Genomic DNA, 27,859 nt, shown 5'->3' on the forward strand with positions numbered 1-27,859 from the left:
ATAGAAAAGGGAGGCGTGTGTACACTGGTGAAATGGAGCTTTGGAGTGAGAACTCGGGAACAGATAAGGAGTCAGATGCACTGGCAAGGGATTTATTTTTTTGGGAGCAGGATTTGTTAAAGGGCAGCCCGAGGTATGGCCCCTATTGCATGGGGTGCCTGAGGGCCATTTCTTGTGTATTAAAAGGAATGAACCCAACAAAAAATCTCAAGCAGTTTTGTAGGTAGAACAGGGTAGACACAGAAAGTATCTGTGAGGATTAAAAGTGCATCCGGAAAGGAAAACTTTAAATCTAAACAATTTGTGTTTGTTATTTTTGCAAAATAAATATTTTAGTGCATTTGACATTCCCCCCCCCTCCACTTGCAAAGCACGCTGGGTGCTTGGTGAGGGCCAGAGCAAGATCTTTCACCAGTTGTTTTTGTGCAAAGCAGCTAACAGCAAGGATTCCTGGCAGAGGGTGTCCACTTTCTGTCTCTGTGTGTTCACATTTTGGTCAGCTCTGCCAGGACTAGCAGCCTGTTTCACTCTCAAATGTGTTAGCAAGTGCTGGGAGTCCATGGACTGCATGGGAATCCCCCTGCCCTCAGAGATGCACAAATCCTTGCATGGAGGCTCCCATGTGTTGCATGTGCACGTGGAGGGCAGAAAGGGGTTGCTTGTGGGTGTATCCCCCTGGCCCAAGAACTGCAGTAGAAAACCTCAGCGATATTTGCATTAATTTCCTTTTTTTTTATTTGCTTGATTTCTTTCTTTTCTTTCTTTTTCTTTTTTTTTTTTTTGGCTGTGCTTTTCCTCTCTCCTGATTTACTGCAAGCGCTCACGTGGCCTTGGAAAGGGGGGTTCTCAAACCGTTTTGCTTCCAAAAGGAAAAGAAGCTGGCAGGCATTCATATTTCACTTCTTGAGTTATGTAGGTTAAAGTCTCCCAGTGGGGAAAAGGAAGATATGAGAGAGCAGATTGCTGGTGGCGATACTCACTGGGAGGAAAGCGGAAAAAAGGAGCACAGAATTCTAGAGCTACGTCCGGACGAGTGTGAGGTCTGAGAGGTATGTGTTCTGTCTGCTGTTAGAACATAATTTCTATTGATTTGATTCAGTTTGTGATAGAATGTCTCATTGTGGGTGAAGTAACAGTAGGAAGGCACAGCTTAGGAGCAAATTCTAAGGCACCAGTTGTTCATGTGCAGAGGGGGGAGCGTGTTTGTCAATGAAACCTTGTTCTCAGTAATGTAGCTGCTACTGATTATGGTATGGTCCCTCTGCTAGGAGTAAGTGAGATATGTAATGCTCTGTGACGAGTTCTGAGATTTCAACTTCTGTAGGTTAAAGTGAGGGGTTCAGGACAAAACGGTGAAATGGGATTCCAGACCCTCCCCTGATTATTTGTGTTCCCAAAAACAAAAAAAAAAAAGCTTTCATCGGGTTTAAGATCTGTTTGATTACAGAACATGGGTTTGTGAATCACTATTTGTGACTTTTAATACTGGCACTCTGCAGAAATTCTCCTACTGAATTTTCATTGTTGAGACAATATATTGAAAAATAAATTTTTGTCAGTATATCCAAAGTAGCATATTGCATATCTTGCATTGTGTGAATGATAAGCTACTGTACCCTAAACTGTTAATACAGAAAAATATGTTTCAACTGATCTGCCTTCTGTTAAATGAGAGATCATTACCCAGTTCTGTTGTCTTGATCAAAATTTCTGTTGTTTTTAGGGCTCCTTGCGAATTCTTAAACACCTGATTTCATAAGGACTTAATTAAAAATAAATCATCCCTATTATGCAAAATAAAATATTTGGGTATGATACCTTCTTTATTCACGTATGAAGTTATTTGCTTATAAAGTCTTGAACTTTGAAAAGTGCTCTGCCCAGAATGCAGACACAAGCTGTTGAACTGGAACAAAGGCAGACCTGTCAATTAACTCTCCTATTTTAGCTGTTTTGTAGTTATTTTTCCCTACTGAAACCCAGTCCTGATCGTTCTAAACAAATGGCACAGACTACTGTTAAGTCCGATGCCTTCAAGAACTGAGTTTTCTGCTTGTGCCTGTATTTTTTTTTACTGTTCTGATTAAAGCTGTCATGAGGGCAGGAGATGCAGATTTTCTGTGAGAAGACTTTGACAGTGAATGATATTTTGCAAAGACTTTTCAGTGTCTTTGTATCCAGCCCTGTGAACTGAAAAAAAAAAAAAAAAAAAAAAAAAAGGCATAGCTTGCTCTCCTAATAGTCTTGTTAAAAAGCTGCTTTCATGCCTGTGAAGTCCCAGGAGACCCTCAGGTGTGAACTGCCTGATCTCCACTGGTGACTGCTGCCTTTCTACATTATTTTAACTTCTCAGAGTGCTGGAAATAGCATGAGAAAGCTGAGAAAAGGATCATGAGGAGCTTCAGTGAGCCCTTTGGGTCACAGAAGTTCCCAAAGTGTCTCCAGCTCCTGAGTCCATAATCTTTCTGCTCTGCTGGCCCCAGAATGCACCATCTGTAATCACAGATAAAACCCAGCTGCTTGCTTCTCTGCCTGGCTAATTAAGAAGTGCTGTGACCTCCCTAGGGCTAATTGTGTCCTGTCAGTGGGATGGAGGTAAGGAGTTCAGCAGGGTTGCTTGCTATTTCAGCACTCAGCTTCCTGACATAACTTGAAATGGTTTTTATTTTATTGTGACTGTGTGATTTCAGAGCTAAGACAGCTGCAGAGTGCATGTCTAACACATGGTTTCTGATCCACAGGTGAGAGATGTGATAGAAAAGTGCTGCTAGCGCATGAATTTCCTGCAGAACCTCCCTTTCCACCAGCACCAGCATGCAGAGCAACTACTCCCTGGCTGTCACTACCAGAGAAGCTCTTCAAGTCGTCCCTACAGCACTGACAAACTCGTCGGCTGTGTTACTCTTGCCGCCTCCCTGCCCCCTTACCTCTTCAGATTATCAGTTTTCACTAATTCCAGCACTCTTCTCTGTGGTTTTTGTTCTGGGATTGGTTGGCAACAGTGTGGTGGTTGGGGTGCTTTGTCGCCCCACTGGCACCAAAACAGTTGCTAATATTTACATTTTCAACCTGGCCGTGGCGGATCTGCTGTGCCTTGCCACCCTTCCCTTCTGGGCCACCTACTATGCCCAGGGGTACAACTGGCTCTTTGGGTCTCTCATGTGCAAGATCTCCAGTTCTGTTCTGTGCTTGAACATGTTTGCGAGTATTTTTTTCATCACATGCATGAGTGTGGATCGGTACCACGCCATTGTCCATCCTATCCACTCCCAAAGAAGGACTCTACAACAGGCTTATTTTGTAGCATCGGTTGTGTGGGGCCTTGCCTGTTTGTCCTCCCTCCCGACTTTTTATTTCCGAGACACTTACTACATCGAAAGCCTGGGGGTCAAGGCTTGTGTTATGGCCTTTCCTTATGAGAATTATGCAAAATGGTCTGTGGCAACAGCCTTCCTGAAAAATGCCCTCGGCTTCTTCATCCCCTTGACAGTGATCACCACCTGCTACATCTGGATCAGGAGGCACTTGCTTAAAGCACAGGAGTTTGGGAAAAGCAAGCAGAAGAGGGACAAAGTGCTAAAGCTGGTGGCTGCTGTTGTTGTGGCCTTCTTAATTTCCTGGCTCCCGTTCCACATTTTAACCTTTTTGAATGCCTTGGCTCATATGAACATCATTAACAGCTGTGATGTGATAAGGATTATTGACACAGCGCTGCCATTTGGCATCTGCATGGCATTTGCCAACAGCTGCATCAACCCTTTGCTGTACTGCTTCATTGGGAACCAGTTCCAGCAGAAGATCCATCACTTGTTTAAGAGACGAGTTTATCAGTTCAACAGCCAACGAGAAAGCTCCTCTTTGAGGAAGGGCAGCTGCTTCAAAGAAGCTGAGACCCCCATGGGCAGGGAAAGGGAACCTGAGTCCTTTCTGTAGGCACTGGGCATGATGTGGGACTATATCAGTGCAGCTGGCTGTCCCTGCAATGATGACATTTCTCTCTCCTCTTCCCTTTGTTTTGTACCCATTCACTTACCAGCTGTTTGAAGGAGAATCTGTTTTTATCACATATGAGGATTTATTCCTCCTTCTGCAGCGAGCAGTCAACTTTTACAGGGGAAAAGTTCAGACAAATAAATATATTGATGGCATTTTAAATATCAGCTTTTTGCATGGCTGGGAACAGGCAAGTGTTAAATGTGACACTAAAAGACACTAAATATACCAAAGGACCATTGCACGACAGCTACAACTGCGTAGTTGCTGAGTATTATACCCTAAGCTGATTTTCTAAAAGAGATTCTCACTCAAGAATGTGTAAATAAAGAAGTGCAGATATTTCTGTATCTATCAGTAAGAAAATATTTTGGCATATTTCGTATATTTTAATTTTTTAAAAATATATGGCAAGAGATGTCGTATGTAAAATGCATCAAATATACCTCCTGTTTGCTTCGGCCTGGCATCCTGAGAAATGTGGAGACATGGCTCTGCCAACTTCTGGAGAGAGGAGAGTATTCCTCAAGGAAAATAAAGCCACATGCATGTTTCTACATCTTTCTCATATCAGGTAACATGTTCGTAGCCCAGATGGTCTTTTGCTTTGGTCCAATGTGGTCACGTTGACAGTAAAGCTGCAGGAACTGAACATGCAATGTCCCACTGCTATGTGGGAATGCCAAGCCCCTGGCAATGTCCAGCAGCCTGCAGGGAAAGGATTTGCTGATCGTCTGGATGTTTTGAATTTAAACTGTCAATTACTACTGTAATTTTGGGGTACTGCGAGATTCTGGCTGAGTGACTCCGCCTCGACACCTAGAAGTAAAACCATGGTGTGACTCCTAAGCCTTACCCACTAATTTCTAATCAAAAGAAGGAGTGGGAGGCAAAAAAAAGGTATTTGGCAAACACTGATACTATTTTGAGGTTGCTTTTGATGTTTCTTTGAAATTTTCTTTTGCTGGAGAGATACTGGTCCTCTTGGACCCTTCAGAAAGGATCAGCTTTGAATGAGCTCAATCTAAAAGTGACCTGTTAGCACATTGCTCTATTGCCTGAAGGTTGTTCCCAGGCTGGGTGATCAAAAGATTGTTAACTTGAGGGAAATGTTTTTGAGAGTTACTCCTGAGGCTTCCATTAACAGTTTTGGGTCCATAGGTCAGAAATTATGCCTGGTGCTTGGGGCAACCAGGAGTCTGGCCTCCCTGGAAGTCTCAGCACTGACTGCTGCCTGGAAGCCACGGGAACCTGGTGCAGAAGCTGGATAGGGGTAAGTTTCTTCACTGGATTATACAAGAAATGTGCCAGTCCCAGAGTGGTGAGAGACGGAAATTTTGTGCGGAATTTGGCAAAACAGGGCCTGACCACAAATAAGCCCTTCTGCCTGTCCTGGTCTGGTGTTCTGTGACGGGGTATGTGGTTGGAGAGATGCTTGTCCCTGAAAGTGGAAGAACTACTAATGCAGCTCCCCTGGAATGTTTTTGTTGAAAATGTTCCGAGGAGCTAATAGCGTCTGGGGTGTTGGGTATTTCTGGAAGGACAATCTGTTAATTGCTTAGCAATAAGGACAGCAAGGCAGTGGTGCTACAGCAAAACAAACCAGTGCACTAAGAAAATTACCAGGTGTTCAAAGCGCAGGCTCAGAGGGGTAATAAGAAGTTGGGGAGACTTTTTGCCTTTGCTGCAATACAGGTCAGCAACAAACATATGTGGGAAGTTAATTGATATCTCTGGAATCTCAAAACAAAAGCTAATCTGCACCATCTGAGCCCAGTGGTACCTGTGCTTCAGCTGCACCTGTCCTGAGAGTAAGCACAGACTGCATGTTCTCTACATGCCAGGCTGGACCTGCTAAAAAAGAACAGTGTTTAACAGGGATTGTGCCTGGTGTGCAGATTGAGGTTGATAGGGAAATACTACAGTGATCTGAAATCCAGCAGCATTTACACCTGTGAGAGGCTAGAGAAAACAAGAACAAAACTTTCCCAAGGAGAGAGCAGTGATGCAGCATCTCCCTCTGTTGTGGGATGAACTCCTGTTTGTGTGCTGGAGGGCAGGGATTGATAACCACTTGCAGGGGCTGAGGCAGCTGCACACAATGTTACTTTCCGAGAAACAGGGGAACAAAAAAAAGAGTATTGAGTGCGTGGCAAAACTGAAAGGGGAGGAAAAGTCCTTCTTTCAAAATGCAGTTTCAAAAGAAGTCTACCCTGAAGGTCATATTCTGCAAGAGTGACAAACCGAGTGACCCCAGTGGGACACTTCTGTTTACCAGATCTGCCTTGTACCTCTAATAGGTCATGAATTTGAGTAGTGTGGTTAAACAAACCTCCCAAAAACTCTGTCTCGATAGGAACCTGATATGGAAGCAGAGGAAGTGCTGTATCAAGGGTTTTGCTTTATTTTTAGAGCAAACTGATTAATGTCGAGCTCTAAGAATTTCTTCTATCATGCTCAAGTTTCTCATGAGATTTTTCAGGACTTTTAACAGAAAATGTATGTGTGGGAGGGGTTTCACAGTTTCCACGTGTTTATTTTTTCAAGATTTTCGGCAAAAGAACGTGAACAAAAGATTTAAGTAGATTTCTTTTCCTTGCAAATTTAGAAGCTACTTTTTTTCCTTTCAGGAGAATATTTTGCTGGTATTTGCAAATGATTCTAGTTGTTGTGCAGTGCTGCAGCCTCTTTCTGTCAGACCCCAGTTCCACCTCCTGCCCTGGTCCTTTGCAAGCCTTGTATTCCCTGAGGGAGCTCTAGAAAATGCAGCCCCCTGTCCAATGCAGGAGCCCTTCAGCCCTCTCGTGGGGTGAGCAAGCCTGGGAGCCCTGCTCAGGCCAGCCTGGCCATCCCCCAGCACCCACCCTGACTTTGGGACACACAGAACAATTCACACAGTTTTGGCAGGGATTTTGCAAGTGTGTGTGATTGCTTAGTGTTGCTCACTCTGCAAGTACAGAGAGATGAATTTATGAGCAACAACTGGGTTTTGGCTCTGTTCTGCCATGGTGCAGCAGAGTGGAAATCCCCCTGTGGAAGGGGTGTGTTGTGATCTACCACGTAGAAATGCTGATGGGTTTGGAGTTGAAGCTGACAATGGTAACAGGGAAACTCCCCTTTGGAAATGGGAATGTCCTGGAGCACTTCTGGGTCTCTCAGGTGATCTTTCCCCAAAGAGGGATAGAAGGGATGGTTTTCTACAGGGGTCACTCTGTGTCTGATTTATTTGCACAGCAAAACCTGTTTGTGCCTTCCTTTTTTAGCTCTAGTTGATTATTCTCAGCTTAAATGATTGCAGAAAGCAGCATCTCAGTCCAAACCGAGCATCCTGTGTGTGTCCCTGAGCTGGCTTGACTACACAACTTCAATATATGCAGCAGAGAAAGGCATTTATTATCATGAGCTAGTGCTGGGTGGTGAGCTAAATGCTTTGTTTATGTAAGATATACAGTAAGAAATGTTTGGTACAGCATGTTCTCCCTGAGAATTCAACACAGCCTGAATCTTGCACTGGCATCCACTCAGCACTCTTGTCCCTGCTCCTGCCAGATTCTGAGCAGGAATATCATCTTGCCACTTTGCAGCTGACTGCCACAACTTGGCTTCCCTTCACAACAGGTCCCCTTGTCAGAGCCAGAAGGTGCCATGGAACAAGTGAACTGCTCACGTTTCCCTATGAAAATTAAGCCTTTTGGATACACTGAGTGGTCCTGGCAGGAATGCAGGAAACCTGAAGTGTGGAGGTTGAGGAGGTCTGGCAGCTTTTCCTCCATGCTGGCAGACTTGCTGCTCTCGTCTCAAATCTCCTTCCCTTGGAGGAAAAACGGTGTTGTTGGGAAGGGCTGCTCTGTTCAGCAAGGTCCTGGGATGTGCCTTCTTCACATCTGCCTGCTGCAGGATCCAGCTTGTGCAACAAAGAGGAACTTGTTCCTCTGGCCCATGGGCTCTGCCATGAAGGGCTTGTGAGTGTCCTATGTCTTTGTCTTACCAGCTACCTGTCTACAGAAGGAGCTCAGGGCTGCTGTCTTCAACCTCAGATATCCTCTGGTTTTGGTACAGTGGTCAGCACATCACCATGATTGTGGTAGAGCATCCAGGGAGGTACCTGGCTAAGAGGCAGTGCTCCATCCTGTTTGCCAGGTTTCACTAGAATCAAAATGGGAAAGAAAAAAGAAAAAAACAAACTGGTAAAATTAGAGATTTTTTTAATTGAAAGCAATGTGAGTTTGTCTCTAAAGTGGAGTAATGCCTAACCCTGTGGGATACCCAGCTGCTTTGCACAAGCCTGGCTAAAATGTGTCTGGACCTTGGTCTTGGAATTGAAGAATCTGGGTACAGGGAGTAAGCCAGCCTCTTTCATTACCTCTTTCAAATGTTTACTTTCCACTTCCTCTTTAGCTGGGACAGAGCCTGGATTTGACACTGTAAGCTCCGGATAGAACTCTGTTAATCCCCAAAGCACTTCACGGGGACAGAGCAGAGTGATATGTAAGTGGATGAGGGTCATGACATTAATATCCCTGCCATGAGGTACATCTGAACTTGCCCCCCTCCCCTGCTGACACCCAGTAGCTCTTCAGTCTAAACAAATATAAAATCATAAAGCTCCACTCCATTCCTGTTAGACAAGAAGTTATGGGAAGCCAGGATCCAGCGTGATTTTTGGCTTTTAGAATTGTAAATTTAAACATTTTATTGTTTTTACAGCAAATAAGAAAATCAACAACAGTGCAAATATGACTTATCCAACACAGCTTCCAAGTCTACACAACAGACAGCTGAAATGAAACACAGAACGAGACTGTCTCTAGAAATCACACTCACCTTCTAACAAATGTAAGAAGCATTTCTAGCAGGAAGGGAAATGGTATAATCATTAAATGCATTTAGACAGAGATGTATTGGATATATGAGATTACAGTTACTCTTGAACAATGTGTGGGAGAGCTTAATGCAATGAAATGGAAATATGTCACATTCATATAATATATCCCCAAGGAAGCAGAAGCAGCATATTATTATTACTGTTTAAACTTGGGTTTAACTGTGTCTTCTGGTTTCACTAGGGATGCCTCAGAGGTTGTGCTCTGAAGTTACCTGCCCACACATATTGCAGTTCATTCATCGTGGAGGAAGCACATGCATGTAGAGGTGTTGGCTGTGCTGGAAGCGTGGGGCTGAACTCTGAAACAACTTGTCTGTGCCCTAAACCTGCCTCTTTGTGCTTTGCTGCCAGCTGGCACTGTGGGCAGCTGGTGTGTGAGCCCCCAGGCTGGGCAGTGGGGAGCTGTCAGCCACAACCATCCCAGCCCCAGGCACCCTGGAATGCCCTGGCAGCCAGGGTGCAGTGCCATACAGCACACAGCCTCCCTCAAAAGCACAGCAAAACATCTGCACTAACAGTTAGGACAGCATCCAAACATGAGCTCTTTCGCAATGACAGGAAAGTGAAAATTATGAATACAGCGTGTGCTAGGCACGCAGCTGTGTCATGACAGGGTAGAAAATATGTAGCAACTACCCCTGCCTCTGGAGAAAATGAAGCACTCCAAGAGGTGATGTTTATGTGACATACAGCTGTTTAGGGCCTTCACTTGCAGGGGAGCACGGTAAGTTTTCTCAATAGATGCTGATTGACTTGACTTTGTGATTTTTGGCTTGCTTTGGTAAGTCCTTTAAGGAGTTTTACAAGTAATGAAATAGATCTCATGACACTTGAGTACTACCATCTTACCCTGCCAACACCTTCACTAATTGCAGTGAGGTTTATTCCAAGGGAAGGACAGTGCAATCTCTCTATACGAATCTCTACAGTTGTGAACTCCAGAGTTGTAGAACATTAGGAATCCCTTTTTATCATAAAGTGCTGAATGTCCTTGTTTTTCTGTGTTTACTGTCTCCTTTCAGATAAGTACAGTGTGCTGAATTTGTTCTTCAAAGTGCTTGTGTTCTTTGCAAGAGGATTCCTCCATGTGCAACTCAATATGCTGTAAAAATGTTTGACAAAGGTCTACTCAAGAATGTACTTTAATACCCAGATAGACTTTCTGATGTAATGAACACGTTTAATAGTGAAAAGATTTTTTTTTTTTCAAATCCATGCTAATAGACTGCTGTAGTTCAGTATATGTGGGATTTTATTAGGGAAATAACACAACCCAAGGGAGTTGTTTTCAAGGACAAGTCTAAGAAAAAAAGTCTTCATGGTATGACACCAAATATGCTGTATTAACTGGGGAGAGCCCTGTGGACATCACTGGCTCTCAGCCTGGGATCTGGCAGTCTTTCATCTGATTTAATTTTGACCTTCATTTCCTGCAGGAATGCAAAGGGATTTTTCTTTTATCCACTGGAACACCCGGAAAAGAAATTACCTATCAGTCAGGAATGTTTATTCCTTCACCTCTGAGTCCAACATGAATCAAACTATGACACAACTAGCCGCTTTTCTAGCTACTTCTATGACGAGATTTGATACTTTGCAGGTAAGTCTCCCTAGGATTAAGGAAAACACAAAGAGGTAATGAAAACAGAAAGTTGTTAATGTTGGGCTACCCTGTAGATAACTGAGCTGCAAGAGTACCCAGAGCAGTCTTCACGCTGAAGGCAGGAGCAGATTTTATCCATACCATACACAAGCTGGATGGGAAATTATGTACTTGCTGACTTCTAGGACAGCATTTGAGTTAAGCAAGACATACCATCAAAAAAACAATCCACCATTTAAAAAATGTCAGAGGTTCATGTGGTACAAACAGGGTGGATTCGGTACAAGGGTCTGTCGAAAGCCTCTGAATAATTACTGAGGAACGTTCACAGGTTTTCCTTGGGCAGGTGACAGTGCCGAGGACTTGTTCTGCTGCCTTGCGACACTGGTACAGGAGGCCCAGTGACCTGAGCTGGATGCGGTTGGAGACACATAAAGAATGGAGAGGCTGATCCCAGAGCTCCCTCCTGCTGTGGATCCTGTCATAAATCTTTGTTGTGTTCATGATGCCACCTGTGCCTGTCCCATAATCTTTGTCATACCATTACCGCAGGTACGCAGTAATGTTCACACCAGCTGAACTCATAATGAAGTAGAGCAATGCTGGCAGTTGACGCCTAGAGCTGTTGTACAGAGCATTTCCTTTGGCCTTGCTCCCTTTCTGTCTCCAAGCTCTTATAGAACAAATAATTAATGAGACTAAATGAAGGAAGTCTGTCTTCAGCTTTATCGGGATCTTAAACCCTCCCTGTCACTGGTTCAAAAGAGAAATACTCCAAAGAAGCAATGGAGCTAACTCAGAGTTGCAGCAACACAACAGGGCTAAGGGACAGACAGTCATGTGTTTTCCTTCATAAGGTGACCAAAACAAGTCACTGGCATCTTTCCTTTTCCATAGAATTTGCCAAAGGAGCAGCCTTTTGTAGATCGTTCTTGTGCTAGTTCTTAATTTACTGGCTCTACAGGCTCCAGCCTTCACTCTCTCCCTGGCATGAAGCATTTACCTGTTCTGTAAACAAATTCATGCCATTTCTACTGATGGAGGAAGTTGCTGTTCAGCCACACCATGGTAAAACATGCCTTATTTCCTCGTATGATCTCACCTAATCACACATATTGCTCTAAGGGCTGAACATGCTCTCAGGCATTTGTTTAGCACAAAGCTTATCCTGCAGAAGTCCAGTGATTTTGCAATAAAGCAATTGTGCTTTGGGTTGTTGGGAAATTCTGAAAGGCAAATTTAGAACTCCTTTCCTGAGGCCATTTTGCCAGGGCTCTCTCTTGCTGAAGGCAATGCTCATTTCCTTGTTAGCCTCTTCAGGGAATCTAAATGTCCCAATTAAACTATTATGTGCTGGTCTCTGCATTAGAAACCTCAATCCCATTAGATTTTTTACCATCCATGAAAGTCCCTTAAATGCTCCGTGATTCAGCACAGTTTTCTGCATTTGCAGGCCACTTGACAGAAAGAGGGCACACTATTGGGGTGCATGAACTTCATTCCAATTGGAGGAGGTGAAGCTCTGATTGCTATTTCAGATTTCACCTGGGAAAACCTAAGCCGAGTAGAGAGGAGTAACTTTCATCTTCACATCCTCTTCTTTTCTGTATGCTCTTGCAGCTATGAGTAAGATGACAGGACATTGTGGGTTTGGTGGTTTTTTTCAGGAGTAAAATATTATGGGTACCTCCTTTATTGATTGTTGTGTGGACAAAACATTCTCAAGGCTCAGGCTGCAAGCCAAGTTACAGAAACTCAGTTCTGTATTCTGAGCTACAGTGAATGCACTCCAGTTAGGAAACACTGAGCTGTGAGTTTTGCAATATTCATCTTAAAACCTCACTGAACGAAGTTCTATAGATTTGCTTACAGATTGTTTTTTTGTTTCGTTAAGTCCTTAGGGGATATAATGACATGTCAGACCTTCTCTGAAAGAAGAAAGAGGCCACCTAGTGTCGAATTACAGGCTGCTGTAGAAAACTGCTTGGAAGTTACGAAAACAAAGCTTCGGTGCAATAATAATAGCATTTGTGGGAGTTTAAATAAAAAAACCCCAAAACAAAAACAAACAAAAGAAAAAATAAATAAAAACACAGCCAAAACAAAACAAACAAAACCCCAAAACCAACCAAACAAAACCAAACAAACAAAAAACCACACACACAAAAAGAAAGTTAGACATTAAAAATCAGATCTGAATTCTCCAAACTTTAAAAACTTCAGCATGTCTATTTTACAGGTGTATCTACTGCTTGTTGTAAAAAAATGAGTGAGATTTGGCAGCTGTTAAGTTACTGAAAGTTCAGTGCAGCACTCAGAAGACAGTTCTACTCTGGTAACTATATTGACATATTTGTGAAAACCCCACTGCCCCACAGAAGGGACAGCTGAGTGAGGGTGAAGAGTACTGGAACAGATGTTCATTGAGCCAGACCAGCTGCCAAGGCACTTCAGAAAATCCCTATAGGCTGCAGAGATACCACTGGCATCTCAGGATGCCTGTCTTTCTTTATGTTCAGTGGTGAAAAAGTTGCCCCAGCAGGTTGTTTCATGTCTTATAAGTCTGAATTGCCTGCTGGTATTGCTCCTTCTTCTGCATTGACTTTTAAGAGACCATGGAGCCACTGGCATGTTCAGAGGAGGGTCTAAACTGATGGGTTTTTTACCTAAGGTCTCTTTGTTGTCTTCTGGAGATACTTGGCTTTTCATACATTCTCTGCAGAAGGAAATGGGTCTCCTGGGTGCTTAATCTCACTTGGATGACTAAGGTAGATGGCATGAATAATCCCCCAAGGCATGTATCAGGCATCTCTGTTAAATACTGGTCTTGCATGCTCTAGCATTCAATCAGGCTTCCAGCGACAGCCTTGCTTTCAAACAGAATCTACCCTGTAGAGTGCAGGTTAATTTGAATATATACAACTGTAGGGAAATGCCTGTATTCATCTAGAAGGAGTCTGTCTACATAACATGAAACAATTTCCTTGGGAGAAGAGAAAGCACATTTCCATGTCCCCTCCTGAGCTATGGTGTTGTCCAAACAGACGGCTGAAGCAAAGTTCTTAAATTTTGGATTTTTCATATTTTGGTGCTTAGTTTCTCTTGTTAGTCACTGACAGCTGGAACCTTCTTAAAGTTTAGAACTTTCCAGATTAGACCTTAAGTATCTTCTTTGCAACATCCAGAAATGGAGGTACCCAAAATCAATGTCTCTGTGAACTTGTAGCCATTTCATTTTATTCAAGCAGTATCATGAAAGTACTTCTTCCTTTTTCAAATATTCACTATGCAGATCAGTGCTTTAGTAATTTCTGCAAGCATAGGGTGTGCTAACGTGGGACGGTTAATGCATGCCCTGGTGGCATGGAATTCTAGTAAGATCAGTTTAATTTGTTATGTAGCTATAATAAGAACAAAGTTCTGGTGCACAAGACTTCTAAAAACAATCTACATAGAAGTAAAGGGTAAAACCCAAGATAAGGTAAGATTCCATGTAAGATTACATATTGATGAGATCAACTTTGTTCTGTGTTTGAGGCATTTTGCTGAGGGCATAAATTGTTGTTTACCAGATTAGATGGGAATAGCAAAGTAATAGCAAAAAATAGTAATAATTCCTTTAAGTTGCATAACTTCCAAGAAAAAACTATATTTAGAGGACTCAATGTAACAAACTCCACAGATATGAGTATTACTTTATACCTACATCAATTATTTATTATGTTTAGAGAATGTTTGTGGCAGTTGCAGCCCTTTTACATATTTCAGTAGAAGCTCTAACTCAGTCTGGCATCTATGTGGGTAATAAATAAATTTCAGATCAAAACAGTTAGGTCACAGCAAATAAAAAACAAAGTTAGTCAAAACTTAGTAGGAACAGAAGTCCTCAGAGCTTGTTTTTAATGCCTCCCAGTTATTTGTCCTATATCAAGTCTATCCCAGATGTGTTCTTGGGTACGTGCTCTGTTCATGAGGAGGACAGTTCACATAGCCTAGTGGGAGCTTATATTTTTCACAATGTGTGCCTAATATTTGAAATTCCAAGATTTTAAGACAAGAGGGATATTTATAATGTTTAGAATTGCCTGCTCTTATCTCCTGCACAGCCCTACTTCAGTCAGGTTGTGTTTTTCTAACCATTTGGATATATGAATCCTAAAAAAAGTCTAATGAAAGTGTAAGTCCAAGGAAGTGCTACCAGGCTGGGTTTTTAATAATTGTTCTTTGTAGACCATTCAAAGTAGTCCACTGGTCTGCAGGGACCATGGACAAGAGACTGCAAACCACAGAGCTGTGTTTTCCAACAGAGTGGAAAACAGGGACGTATGTGGTGAGCATGATTTGAACATGCTGAAAACAAATGTGCATGTGACAAAGTGTACACAGGCAAACTCACATGCTCTTAAATCAAAAGGTGTCACAGGCACTAACGCTGGTCCTCTTACGTCTACAGAGCAGCACCTCCACCCATGAGCCGCTGATATCAGTGTTACAAAGGAGTTGGGTTGATCACGGAGAAGAAAAACATGCATGGAGGTCATCAAAATGTCTCAGAAAATATTTCAGGTAAATACACCACCATTTGCTGATAATGATCTTTAGCTGGTAGGAAATCTTGGTGGTGGTTCGTCAGCTTTGGAGGCAGCAGCAAACCATATCTTTATGTCCCCTTCTGAAACACAATCCCAGAATAGTGCACTAGAATTAAAGCCTACAAATGGTGTATTTGACAATGTGTTCACTGCAATGAGCAGTCCCTCCTCTGGGGGCCTTCTGGGCTGCAACTAAGCAGTAGAGTCCTCTTTTCCATCCATACCGCCACAAGAAGCAGATTTGCGATGTCTTTCTGTGATACCTTTACAAAAGCTGTTCCCTCTCTTATCTGAAGCAAAGCGATTACTTGAGTAAATAAATATCACCTGGGAGATTTATCAGCGGCTCTAACTTTTGCCTGCAGAATCCTCCAGTGTTTTCTGTCTTGTGCAATTGAGGAAATATTCATAAACCCTTAAGATACAAGAACTGAAGGAATGCTCTAGAGCTTTTCTGATAAGCCTCAAAATTTCCTGGTAGTACTAATGTCTTTTAACTTTCCAAACCTGAAGAAATAATACAGATAAAATTGCATGCAGAAGGAACACACACAGACAAAAACTGCATGTTTCAGCCAAGAGAGAACATTCTTCTGTAAGATTATGTTTAACACCATACTGTCAGATTTTTTGCCACTTCCAACAAAAAGTAAAGCTAGTAGTGAGAAATCTGATGCTGCCCATTAGTCTCATACACTGCAATAACTCCTGAGGAAAGAGAGAAGCATCCAAAGCTTCTTTGCATTCCCTTTTCTCTCCTTTGTTTTTGTTCAGCCTACCAAAGCTCTTTTAAAAGCTGCCAGGTCAGCATTTCAGATCCAAACCTGACTATCCTTGCCTTGAGTAGGGTTGGAGTCAATCATCTTTGTTATTAATGATCTAAGTGGTTCTACTTATCTTTTTTTAAGCTTATCTGTTCTGTTTTACAAATCTCTGGCCATCTCTACTCATGCATCTTCCTATTTGGTTCACAGCAATTACAGAACTTTAGTATTGCATTCCTCAGAGCTGTTGTTAGATTTTGTGTCTCATTTTACTTGTCCTGTGCCATCTGTACTTTCCTTGTCCTGACCTTCCTTGGTTTCAGTAAAACCGGTTAAGCTTTATTTTTGTTTTCCTTTTGATAGAAAACATATTTTGCTGAGTGATTTTAATTCTTAATGCAGCAAGTTGCATATGGTCAGACCCAAGAGTTGGTTGAATTTCTTCCAAATTTGTTAATTTTGTCTTCTTCCTTCCCTCAAACCACACCAAACAGATGATCAGAGTAGTGCTGGGATGGTCCTGGTATATGTAACTGTTACATAATTTAATACAGGAGTCCTGCCTGTACCCCATTAAATAAACAAGCACATTGCTTCCTTCAGCTGTTGGAGTTTGCTGCTTGATTTACAAAGTGGGAAGCTATGGCTTCTTTCTTTCCTTCAGCCCCTTCCTTCATTTCAGCTTCAGAAACTGAAGTTTCTTGCAGTTGGAATGCTTGGTAATACCCGTAAAGCCCGTCAGTCTTCTTTGAGAAGAAAGGGTGTGGTGGGCTGTCAAGGCACCTTTGACCTCCATCATCAAACCTTTCTTCTCCATCTTCCAGCATATAGAGAAAAGGCTTATAAGAAAGCTTGCTCCGGTAGGAGGATCTACTCCAAAATATTGGCAAATGGAATTTTCTTACTTTTTAACAAATACATTTTTTTGCTGCACTGAGAAAAATCCAAGGAAAATGCTAAAATCAACCATCCAGTAATTTCTGGTCCTAAATTTGTCTCAGGCTCTGTACTGGAGAAGAAGACATCTCCCCAAATATCTTTCTTTAGTTATTCTTAATTGTCTTTCTGTGTTATTTTTTTTAATTACTGCCTTATGTGGGAAACCTAGTTGTGTTTGTCCAAGATTTTTGATCTAAGAGTTTTCTAAGGGTCAGCTCTCTTTTTTTTTTTTTTTTTCTGTAGGCTCCTAAACTTCTTCTGTGAGTCACAAAAAAAAATTATTTGTGTAGGTATAACTCTGTGGAAGTCCCTCTGGGTCTTTGCACAGAAAAACTACCCTCAAAAAATTATGCCATGAAAAATCTGTGAAGTACTTCCTGAAGAACTGGTCAAGTATTAGGTCAGTGTAATCCCCTAACCTTTTTGCTGCGGGGTTTAATCCTCCAAACAGGTTAGAGTAATTCTCAGTAATGTGTCTTGGGACTCCATCCAACACAGGCAGCGACAGTGCTTCCTCTTCCTTCTCTCACCAGGCAGCAGGTCAGAGGTTTTGCTGTTACTTGTTTTTCCAATGGGACAGAAACTTGCTGGGAGCACCTGTGGGGAAAAAAAAAGGCTTCTGTTGTATTTACCTTTGAATGGCAAGAGGGAGAGGGACTGCTCTGTGTTTGTTTTTAACCTGGCAGCTCTCACATTCCTGGTTTCCTTCCAATTTCTTGGAAGCCTGGTCTCATACAATCACAAAACTCTCCCCTATTGAGCAACAGTTTTGTTCCTTCTCTGAAGCATGACTCCTTTGGGAATGTCCAACTGGAGCACAGAGTAACCACAAAACTGTAAATCCAACGTGTGCCTCGTGCCATTCAGTGCCAAGATCTGCCTGGAGTGTTTGGAGGGCATGACCCTCTGCAGTCCATGCCTTGCTGCTGCATCGTGCTCAGCTGGCAGGTCTCCAGCACCAGCTGAGAACTGTGTTCACCAGCCCTGGTGCAGGGAAATTGGGCCCTATTGTGGTCAGATTGAGTGTGATTCCTAGACTAGTCCTAGGTGAGTGGGAACACTTCTTCCCAGCTACAGCTTTATGCAAATCAAAGCAGCTCTCAGGAGTGCATATCAATTGATCAATCTGAGAAGCCTTTAAGGGAAGGACTTTCCCACATAGGAATAAAGTTGTCTGTGTTCTTCTCACTGTGACATTAGTGGGGGGGTGACTATGCCTTGGCACTCTTGGAACACTCTGTGCCAAACTGCACCAATGTCATAAGACATAACATCGGATGCAGCCCATGTGGGTGGGCTCCAGTCTAGTGGAAGCAGATTGTGGGGTTTTAACTTTCCTGACATGCAGGGCAATAGAGGAATCCTGAGAAAGGGTGAATATGTTGGGATAGAGGACTGGGAAGGAGGAGGAAGTCTCAGTCTTGTCCTTACTTTTTGCTACTGCAGAAACACCTCTATCTTTTTGTGAAGTCCTTCTCACCTCCCTCCACCCTCTCAGTGAGGTCAATGCAGCTGAGGAATGTGTACACGAGTTTTGGGAGGGAGAAAAACACTCTTCTCCCACACCCAAATATAGTCCTTAGAGCCTACCCTGTCCTAAGACTTAATTGCACCTGCTGGTATCGTGATAATTTGATGAAAGATAAAACAGTATCTTCTGTTGCTGGTACTCTTCCCCAGCCTGTCTGGCTCTGCTATCACCTTCTGAGAGGCTGCCAGAAGTTCAGCTTTGCTGGCTTCAAGGGCTTTAGAGTCCATTGTCACTCCCCTTGATATTTTTCCCACTGGTGTGGGAAAAATGGCTTTCAGACAGTGTTCTGCAAACATGTCCCAGTGTCCTACAGCTGATCAGGTATCTGTTCCCAAATTCCAAATTCCAGGACAGATTGGCTGGTGGGTGAGGCAAGGCAGGGTTAAGGAGATGAAGATGAACCTCTGCCTCTTTCCTCATGACACTCATCTTCTGGAAGGGATGTAGCGAGGGCTCTGGGCTCTGCCTGTGTTGAGGCACATCAGCTGTCAGGACTGAGGGACACACACATCTGCACACGCAGCTTTTTGGAATAATCACACACAATCTTTAATCCTGCACCAGTCCTATTGACAAATCAAACAGGTGCAAGGTCTTGAGTTGCTCTGCACTACAAAATGCCACACAAGGATAATCTTAGGTTAGATATGTAGATTAGTAGTTCTCCCAGTTCTATATAGGAGGAAACAGAAAGATGAAATTGCCCTCTCAAGCCATGTGTCTGCATTCCAGGCATATCCCAGCCTCCCACAGGCTCCCTGACAGCTGTGGGAAGATAGAAGTTGGTCAGCAGTGAGTCTGTGTCAGACTCAGGATGGATGTTTGTAGTTTCCAGTTCCCTGTTCTGTCGGGCAAGCAACATGGTGTCTGATTTAAAATTTGTAAGAATGTAGTATGAGCCATGAGAAAGTGAAATGATGCCAGTAATTCCATTGATCTCACTTGCTTTTACAATGTAATATAAAAAGGAAAATTTACCTGCCAGAAGTTCTGATAATTTTTTTCTTTGGAATTATTAAGAAAAGCTGACTTTTTTAGTTTACTATAATTAATTTTTTCTGATACATTTTACTTCTAAAAGATCAAAGCAACCTGATTAAAATAATTCTTTTTCTAGATCAAGGAGTTTCATGACTTTATCACTACAGCAGGTGTTAAAACCAAGATTTTTAATTCTGTTAGACTGAAAGAAACATTAAAATTGAATTATTTTAATTCAAAACAAAATATTTCTGTACATAACAGATGCAAAACTAGTGCTGCCAAAAACCCATTACACAATTTTACCAAGTTACTGCTCTTATGGAGCATTCTTCTCTGGGTGCATTTCCAACAAGATCTAACAGCAACTGAAGGAATGAGACTGGTGGGCTTTTCCCATCATTCCTAAGACTCTATGGCAAATATTTTTTATAGGAACTTAGAACTAGGGTCTTCTGTTAATCAGAAGTGCCTCAGCTTTTCATAGCAATGTGATAGAAACAAACAAAAAATTGTGAAACAAGTAGAACATTCAGTTCAGAGGATCTAGTTTGACAACTACCAATTATTTTCAGAGTAGTTTCTGAGTTCATCCTTGAAACCACCTGGGCATGGCATTACTGAGAGCTGTCTGTGCCCCTTACTGGAAGGGCAGATGATTGGTTTCTATACAACACTGTGCTCTGCAATTTCCTTGGATCCAGTCATGTGCCTGTAGGGCAAGAGAGACTGTTTTGGTATTCCCCATGGGAATGCTCAGACTGTCTTTTCCTGGAGGTGATGAAATCCTGATCCTGCAGTGCCAGTTCTGTTTGCAGCTTTCTGATGTGTGCTTTTGTTTGCCTTTCCCTGACCTTTAAATAATTTCTGCTGAATCAGAATAGGTTATTACTTCACTGGGGAATTCCAGTTCTCAAGAGAATAAATGGTTCTGACCTGACAGTTATTTCTAGTATTTTACTTGTTTCTTTCCTAGAATCCCTCACTTTCATCATTCTCCAACCTTACATTCAGATAATGTGATAACCAATGATAATCTTTAGAAGTATTTCCTTGCCAAAAGTCAAAACAAATTCTCCCCACCAGTCCAGTGTCAATTTTTTTCAGTAATGCAGCACTGTAAATAGTCAGTAGTGATTATCAGTTTTGTTTAAACTGCTTTCTGCATTCGACTGCATACATGGCTTCATATAAAATCCTTCATCAAATTTGATTCTCTACCAGATTTCAAATCTAATGGACCTATTCTATGGAAGCATGTGGCATTTTACCGAAGACAGATTGAAACACAGTCCTAAGGTTTGGGTTGCAGTTTTATAAGAGCTCTGAACTTGTCTAGTGGCTCCAGTTTTGAACTTGACCTTGTTTCCTAGCTGTTGTTCAGATAAACTGGCCTTCTGTGACATTTCAGCTCATCAAAAAGGAGCTTACAATGTTTCCTCTGTGTACAGTCCCGAGAACAGTTTTTGGAGCCCTGACAGCCATCCTAATGAATCTGGACATTTGTTGGAGGGCTCTCAAGTTGGAAAGAGAGCACTGAACATAAGCAATCCTAAATTCTGTACACAAGAAACCTTGGAACACTGATAGGTTTATTTTTTTGAGTACAAAATGTCCTCACAGCATAAAAATCTTCACACCATCTTCATGTGAAGAGCCAGTACTCATCAGCACAGTACACTTCAGTCTGAGAACTGGGCAGAGGTCACTGTAATGAGCAACCAAAAGATCAATATGCATGTAAGACGTAGGCAGAAGTATGGACATTGCATCACAGGATGAAAGGTTTTTCATTAGTGTTTTGCACAACATTTTAAATTTTTCACAGATTGTAAATTGTTGCTTGAACAAATTTTTCATTTTGTAATGCGAATGTCCCATTCATTTTGTAATGCTCCTGTTTCCTACTTTGGCTTCCTGTGCCTTCAAAGTAAAATGTCATTGAAATGTTTTACCAAATCTTAAGAATTTTCATCTGTCTTACATTTAACAAATTTTACAAATAATATGAAGCAGTGCCTTTGCATTAGAACAAGATATTAAAATTGAAGTTACTAGGACCAGTTGGAGGTGATCATGCTGCACAGTGAGTTTTACCTGGCTAATTTGGCTGAACTCCATGTATCTCATGATATGGTCAGGGAATTCTGTCTCAGAGGTTTCTGTCTTATGGTGTTGCTCTCAAAGATTGTCCCAGTCAGAAAGCCTAGATCTTGAGAATCATATGGAATAAAATTTGGGAGGGTTATAATTAACAATGAACCTAATGACTAACTAAGCTTGATGGCAATGAAGACTCTGATTAAGAACACTGTTGTACCTTATACAACACATTTCTCTTTGTTTACACATTCTACTTTTAGCAGTGTGTGTGTGTCCGTGATGTCACAGAGTGTTCATGGTACTTCAACACACTACCTTTGTATAGACATTGCCATTTGAGTTCATGTAATGCCATTCCTGCTCTATGTACGTACAATATCAACCAAATCGATGTCAGGAGCAGAAATGGAACTTAAAGATCAAACAAATGCCTGTAAATGATGTTGCTACATTTAGTAAGACAAGGCTGAGGTGCGTGCCGACCTTGACCTGAATGCCACGGTGATGGTGGTGAAAGAAGGTACAAGAATGGGTGCCACTCCCACATGAGCTGACTGAACACTGTCAGATGGTCCTACAGCCTCTGTATTACTGTGGTGAATTTGCTCTTGCTCTCCCTATTTGTTTAGAAGCCCAAGCACAAAGATATTTTTCTTCCTTACAAGAATGCCTTTTGTTTCATTAACTGTAGTGTCACCACAGAGCTGTCAGAGAATGCAGGAATTGATGTGCAATATAGAGGCATCAGCATTTTCTAAAAAATACTCAATAAGCCCCCTCAGACACTGCTGTACTTTCAAAGTCCTAATATCTTTAGATGATAATTGGGTTGCAGTTCTTGTGAAAGCAGGCTTACTTTTCACAAGTTCAGGGTTTGGTTTTTTTTGGTTTTTGTTTGCTTGTTTGTTTGTTTGTTTGAGTGCAAAGCATCTTCTATTGGCTGGTTTAAGAACCCAGCAGGAGCTCAGAGTAAGGTGCTTTAGCAGTTGTACAGTACCTTCCTTTTTAAAAGTGTTTTACAATACTAAGTATCCCCTTTATATTTTATTCCCCTTCTCCCAATTGAACCACCACTCTGACTCAGCATCTGCTCTGCCTCAAATCAGTTTTCCTGTGTGGGTCTGTTTCTCAGCATGTCTTTAATCAGCGTGCCCAGCAAGCTCTCAGGGACTGAGGTTCATGGGCTGAGTCTTTGTGACCACCATTATCACTCTAATCAACTAGTAATAAATAAAACGGTGAAATCCTACGCATACTTCTTAAGAGCTGGAGTTATCTAAATATAAGTCTAAATATAAGTTAACTAAATATAAGTCTTCTAATAACCTGCATGAATTAATGACAAATAGATGGGTAGGGAATAGCATAAGTGAAGAACAGAATGGAGAGAGGTGTCACAGGGTGGGAGCTACTGCAGGAAAGGGTCCTGTGTGTACTTTTCCCCAGGAATTGCAGGAATTTGCTGCTTCTATAAGAGTAATAAGTAAACCTTGCATTGCTAAGCATTGGAAATGTGGCTTAGATCTCTCATCTTAGTGTATGTATCTGTTACCTAACATTGTTCTGATTTGGATACTGGGGAAGATGATGATTCACACTTCAAAGGTTCTTCCTTCTCTGTTAGTCATGACCTTGAGGTCCCTTTTCCCTCCAGGTATCCCTACCATGGCCCTGTGCTCTGTCTGGTGAGAGCAGCATTCTGCTACACACTCTAACACTCTGCTTGCCACCATTATATGATTGAGGTTTATAGGTCAGTGTTTAGGACAATGCAGAAACACACTCATGGAAAGTTTTTATCTATGTAAATAAAGGGATCTACAGGGAAAAGGATGAATGCTTCATGGGAAAGATAACAGAGTGTTTAATATTAAATTATTTCCTCTACCAGGTGCCAACTCCTTGGCACTCTCAGGCAGCAGCTGCTGTCCAGTCCAGCTCCTGTGCACATGCTGCCAAGGTGTCCAAGTCCAGGCACCTGTAAACGAGAACTGGTATCTCCAGTGGTGTATACACTCCAAACCCTGTGACTTTCAAGTTCTTTTGTGTTCAGTATGATTTTAGGCATGTTATTTTTCAATACACAGCCTTTTCTAGCATCAGTAGTTAATATTGTAGACCAGTTACTTACAAAAAGAAATAGATTTTAATTGTGGTAAATCCTAGGGACAGATCAGGTCATCATGAGAACACAAAGAGAAGGAGGTGGTATGCACAGCTTTTGCTTTCCCTATCAAACTGTCCTGTCTTTATCTCAACTCAAAAGTTTTGTACTTTTTACCCTTCCAATTCTCTCCCTGATCCTGCCAGTGAGGGAGTGGCTGTGTGGAGCTTGGCTGATGGCTGGGGTTAAACCACCACACACCCAGAGCTACAGGAAAGACTTAAGCAGACAAAACTGAGGGGCCAAGGGCTGTCTCTTGTGCCAGGGATGGGGACACAGCCAGCCCTCCAAAGCCCCACTTGTGATTTCATTGGAAGCGAGATGTACAATAAATCCCTGCAGTTGGCAACACAGCACATTCCTCCTTCCTGAGCTTGAGTACTTCCGCTCCTTGGGTGTCAGACTCAATCTTGTTTCAGATTTTTGCTTCAAAGGCTAGGCCAATCCCATGCTGTGCTTGTGTGTTTCACAACTGACCTGTTCCCCAGACCTTTTCAAGGTGACATTGTTACCTACTTTCTTGAACTTTTCACTGGTTGGCCTTTAATCTGTGACTGCTGCAGGTGGAAAATGCACTAATCCATTTATGCGTCTTCCTGCTCCCAAGTCTGTGGGAGGAGAGGGTTTGATAAAGGCTTTCAGTAAATTCCTCTTGGGTAAAACAGAGAAGGGAAGGTTATCTTGAGTCATCTTTGTATCTAAACTCCAGCCCCTTCTATGTAAATAAGTTATCTTCCTCAATGCCAGACCAAGTAACTTTAAGGAAAGTTTAAAAAATAAGCCTCACACCTTTGAAACAAAGCAACTAGAAAACAGAAACAGAGCCGAACAATTGATAGTATCTGGGAGTTGCCTCTTTACACAGCTCCATGACAGGTATTAAAGCCTCTTACATTTACACCTGCCAGGGGCTTCACAGCATGGTGTGTGTTTCTGGGATCCAGCATACAGTGTGCTGCGTTTAACACCTGCCTGTGGGGGGTCCCTCTTATTACATGGGTTGGTGAGCACGAAAAAACAGAGCTTGAGGCATCTTGCTATGGACATTTCAAACCAGATATCCCTGCTCCTCAGCCCTTTCATCTTCTAAGTACTTTAGCTGGTGAGAATGGCAGTGTGTGCGAGGCAATGGCCATAGCTGGAGGGCAGCCGGGAGCACAGGAGGCTGGAGGAGTTTTGGAGGAGAGGAATGCCAGAGAAGGCAGGGAGTGCATTTGGGATGCTGGATGCCACATTCTCCTGCCGTCTCCTCCCAGCTGACAGCACGAAGCTGTGAGCAGTGTTAAGGCCTAATGTGCCCCAAAAAAGCTGCAGCTTTGGAGGATCACATTCATGTCACCCTTCTGTGTAAACTGTCCAGCAGACAAGTCCATTCAACTGGCAGATGATGGTATAGTTTAACAAATAATTAAAACAAGTCTGATATTTCCTTCCTGGTCTAAATAGTCTAATCAGTAGAAAGCACAGTAGGCACAGAAATAGTAAATTATTTGAGTTTATTTTAAAGCAGAAACTAAAGAATAGAATTTAATAGGATAAAACACTAATAGAAGCAAAATGATTATAATTTCTCATTTTTAATAAATACGTACAAGAATAAAATCATCACATTCTCTTACAAAATCTATATGCACCCTTTGTCTATTAGCTCAGGGAAAAAAAAAAGGGGGAAAAGTTTAAGAAGGTTTTCTTCACTGAGTGAGACTCTACCTCTGATTGTATTGAAATGTTTTGTCATAAAAAGAGCTGAAGGGGGACAGGAAGAAGAAAATATATTATAAAAGGTCTTTTGGTGTGCATTGCTCCACATGATTTTCAGGCTCTATTGGCATTTTATCCAGATGCTGACTTTGTTCATAGATGCAGACTGGTGTACACAGGACTTTGTTCCCATACGGGAATATTGGTATTGAACAAAGAGCTTTATTCTCAACCAGCTCTGAAAAAGCCCCTTGCTGGAGCAAAGAGCCATCGCTCACAACACTGAAGGCTGCCCTTGTGCAGGTGCTTCCTTGGCAGAGGGCAACCTCATCAAGCTCCATCTCAAGGTGTTTCAAGTTGCCTGTCCAACAAGGTCCCAAGTCATTGCTGAGGTTTGAAAACTTGACTGAGGAGGAGGAGGAGACTGGTCCTGTCATCAGGAAAACCAGCCCTGTGGGTTTCAGTCCTCTTAACACATCTTGGTTTCTTCAGCAGCTGTGAACACGAGTGTGCCTTCTACAGAAAATAGTTGTCATGGGGCTTCTAGAGGAGGAAGAAGTAGGTATTTTTAGAAACAGCTCGGAGGTCATCTGAGTGTCTTTGACCAGTGTAACCAACACAGGCTCCAAGGCTCATCTCAGCTTTGCATGTACACAGGCTAAGCTTGGCATCTCATCAGAGGGGTTGGGAATGGAGATAGTGTTAGTAAACAAACAAGTCGTGCTTGTTATCCTTCTTCCACAACCAAGCTTGAACTTTGTCTCTTTCTCACCATCCTGCTGTGAAATTGGAATTTCTGTTGTGATTGCATGTGGCTTAGGTTTTTGTGTATGTTGGTTAAAGTGTGTCTGGGTTGTAATCAGTTGGTCCAGACTGGAAAAAACAAGAGCAGATGCAAAGGAATTGCTTGAAGAGAAAATGAAACAGCCAACAGACACACAGAGCATACCTTATCTACTTTATCTGCAAATTCTTCTTCATTCACAACACAAAATAAGTGTGGCCAAAAAATCTTAGAGGCCAGCAGATTTCAATAATAGTGAGAAATTAGGTATTGTGATCTCATAAAAAAGATTTTGAAATATATTTGAATCCAACGGGGATAGATACAGAAAACTGACTCAGAGAGTTGCAGAGATACAACTGAAGGCTTTGGATGACATCACAGAGTTATTATTTCATCATTGTAAGGTTTCATGGTGTCATCATAACATTTGTGTATCCACCATATTGTTAAGGCATGGGATACACAACAGTGACTCTGGGGCTAATTGCAGCTGTGATTACTTGCTTTGATGGCCCTTGTCAAGTCTTCAGTTTCCCTTGTCATCTCAAATGCCATCTCAGCAGAAGAATGAAGGGGACAAAATGCTTCAGGTCTTTATGGGGCTTTATTGTTGTTGGTTTTTTTTGTTTGGTTGTTGTTTTTTTTTCTCAGAAGAAACGTTTCTTTTCTTTTCCTGGTATTAGTTTGGCAAGAATTGTGTTTCATGGTGCATGAGGAGCGGACCTATGTACTGCTTTCTACCTGTTGAGCCTGAAGTGCCATAATATATTCAAACTGCACCTCTGGGCTTCAGAAAGATCAGTGTCTTTTTTTCTGCCTTTTCCTGTTGAATTTCTTCTCTATGGCTTTCTAAACCTTATTTATTTTTTTCCCATAACTTTAAATTATTTAGGGTGTTAGAAGTTTTGAGTTGCTCTAGTTCACCATTGTTTCTTTCCCTCATCTCCAGCAGGCTTTTGCTTTGGTATTCATTTTCTAAGCATGGAAATTTTTTTCTGAATTTCTCTCTTTCAGGAATCTCATTTGTATATCTACTGGTGCTCATTAAAGTAGATTCAGGACTTTCAGCAAATATGTTTGTCACGACAATATTGCAGGCCACCTCTGACTGCAAGCATTCAATCTGAGATGGGGATAAGCTATTTCTCTTGGCTGTATTCTGAAGGTAAAAACTGTTTTGGCAAAAGAGCCATGTAGAGTAAAGTCTGAGTCCTTGCTTCAGCCTAGATTTCCATCCACTTCATTTCACATGTAAAAAGCAAAAAACCTGTTCGCCTCATAGGTAGGATTCTGGACTACAGGTACTTCCCAGCCTGAGTTGTTCTGTTACTGAGCCTGTTGTCATACAAATGCTCAAATTAAGTTGAATGAAAAAAAGTCAATTACAAAAAAAAAAAAAAAAGTTTTGAAAAGAAAAGTTTAAAAAATATGTTACAGTATTTCCTCCTTTTTATATTTCTTTAATATCTGAGCTTCTTTGTTGAACTTGAGATGAGTTAGTCCTTTGGAAATCAGTCCTAATCAATTTGTATTTAACAGGTTAATATTATCTAATCTTCTGCAAATATAGTTATGCTTGTTTTGTCTCCAGTGGGAAACTACCTTCAAACATTACCCAAAGAAACACCTTAATAAATAAATTTATTAAACTGATAAAAACTTCAGAATTACTGGGTCTACTTTATCACCCTGCTAGGATCAACAGCTTTTCAAATGGCAGGAGAATGTGCCTCTTCTGTTTGGGTTTTCATGTAAACATGAGATTGTCTTCAGAGGTTGCATCCTTGTCCTCCCTGCTCTTTGTCTCTGCCTGTGG

General features: G+C 41.9%; 1 protein-coding gene across 2 annotated transcripts; it reads left to right on the plus strand.

Annotated features, from left to right (window-relative positions):
• Positions 1-685: 685 nt before the first annotated feature.
• On the plus strand, positions 686-27,374 carry AGTR2 (angiotensin II receptor type 2). Of its 2 annotated transcripts, XM_050310257.1 has the most exons (6): positions 686-1,049; positions 2,742-4,567; positions 5,155-5,266; positions 10,315-10,478; positions 14,935-15,047; positions 27,058-27,374. In XM_050310257.1, exon 2 carries the CDS (start codon positions 2,815-2,817, stop codon positions 3,931-3,933), a length of 1,119 nt encoding a protein of 372 aa, XP_050166214.1. In that variant the 5' UTR covers positions 686-1,049; positions 2,742-2,814; the 3' UTR covers positions 3,934-4,567; positions 5,155-5,266; positions 10,315-10,478; positions 14,935-15,047; positions 27,058-27,374. The 2 variants fall into 2 exon arrangements, with proteins under 2 accessions (XP_050166214.1, XP_050166215.1); XM_050310258.1 differs by lacking the exons at positions 10,315-10,478; positions 14,935-15,047; positions 27,058-27,374 and adding an exon at positions 8,701-8,743.
• Positions 27,375-27,859: the final 485 nt, after the last annotated feature.

This window comes from Myiozetetes cayanensis, unplaced genomic scaffold (genome assembly GCF_022539395.1).
Source record: "Myiozetetes cayanensis isolate MyiCay16 unplaced genomic scaffold, myiCay2020 scf15, whole genome shotgun sequence".
NCBI lineage: Eukaryota > Metazoa > Chordata > Aves > Passeriformes > Tyrannidae > Myiozetetes > Myiozetetes cayanensis.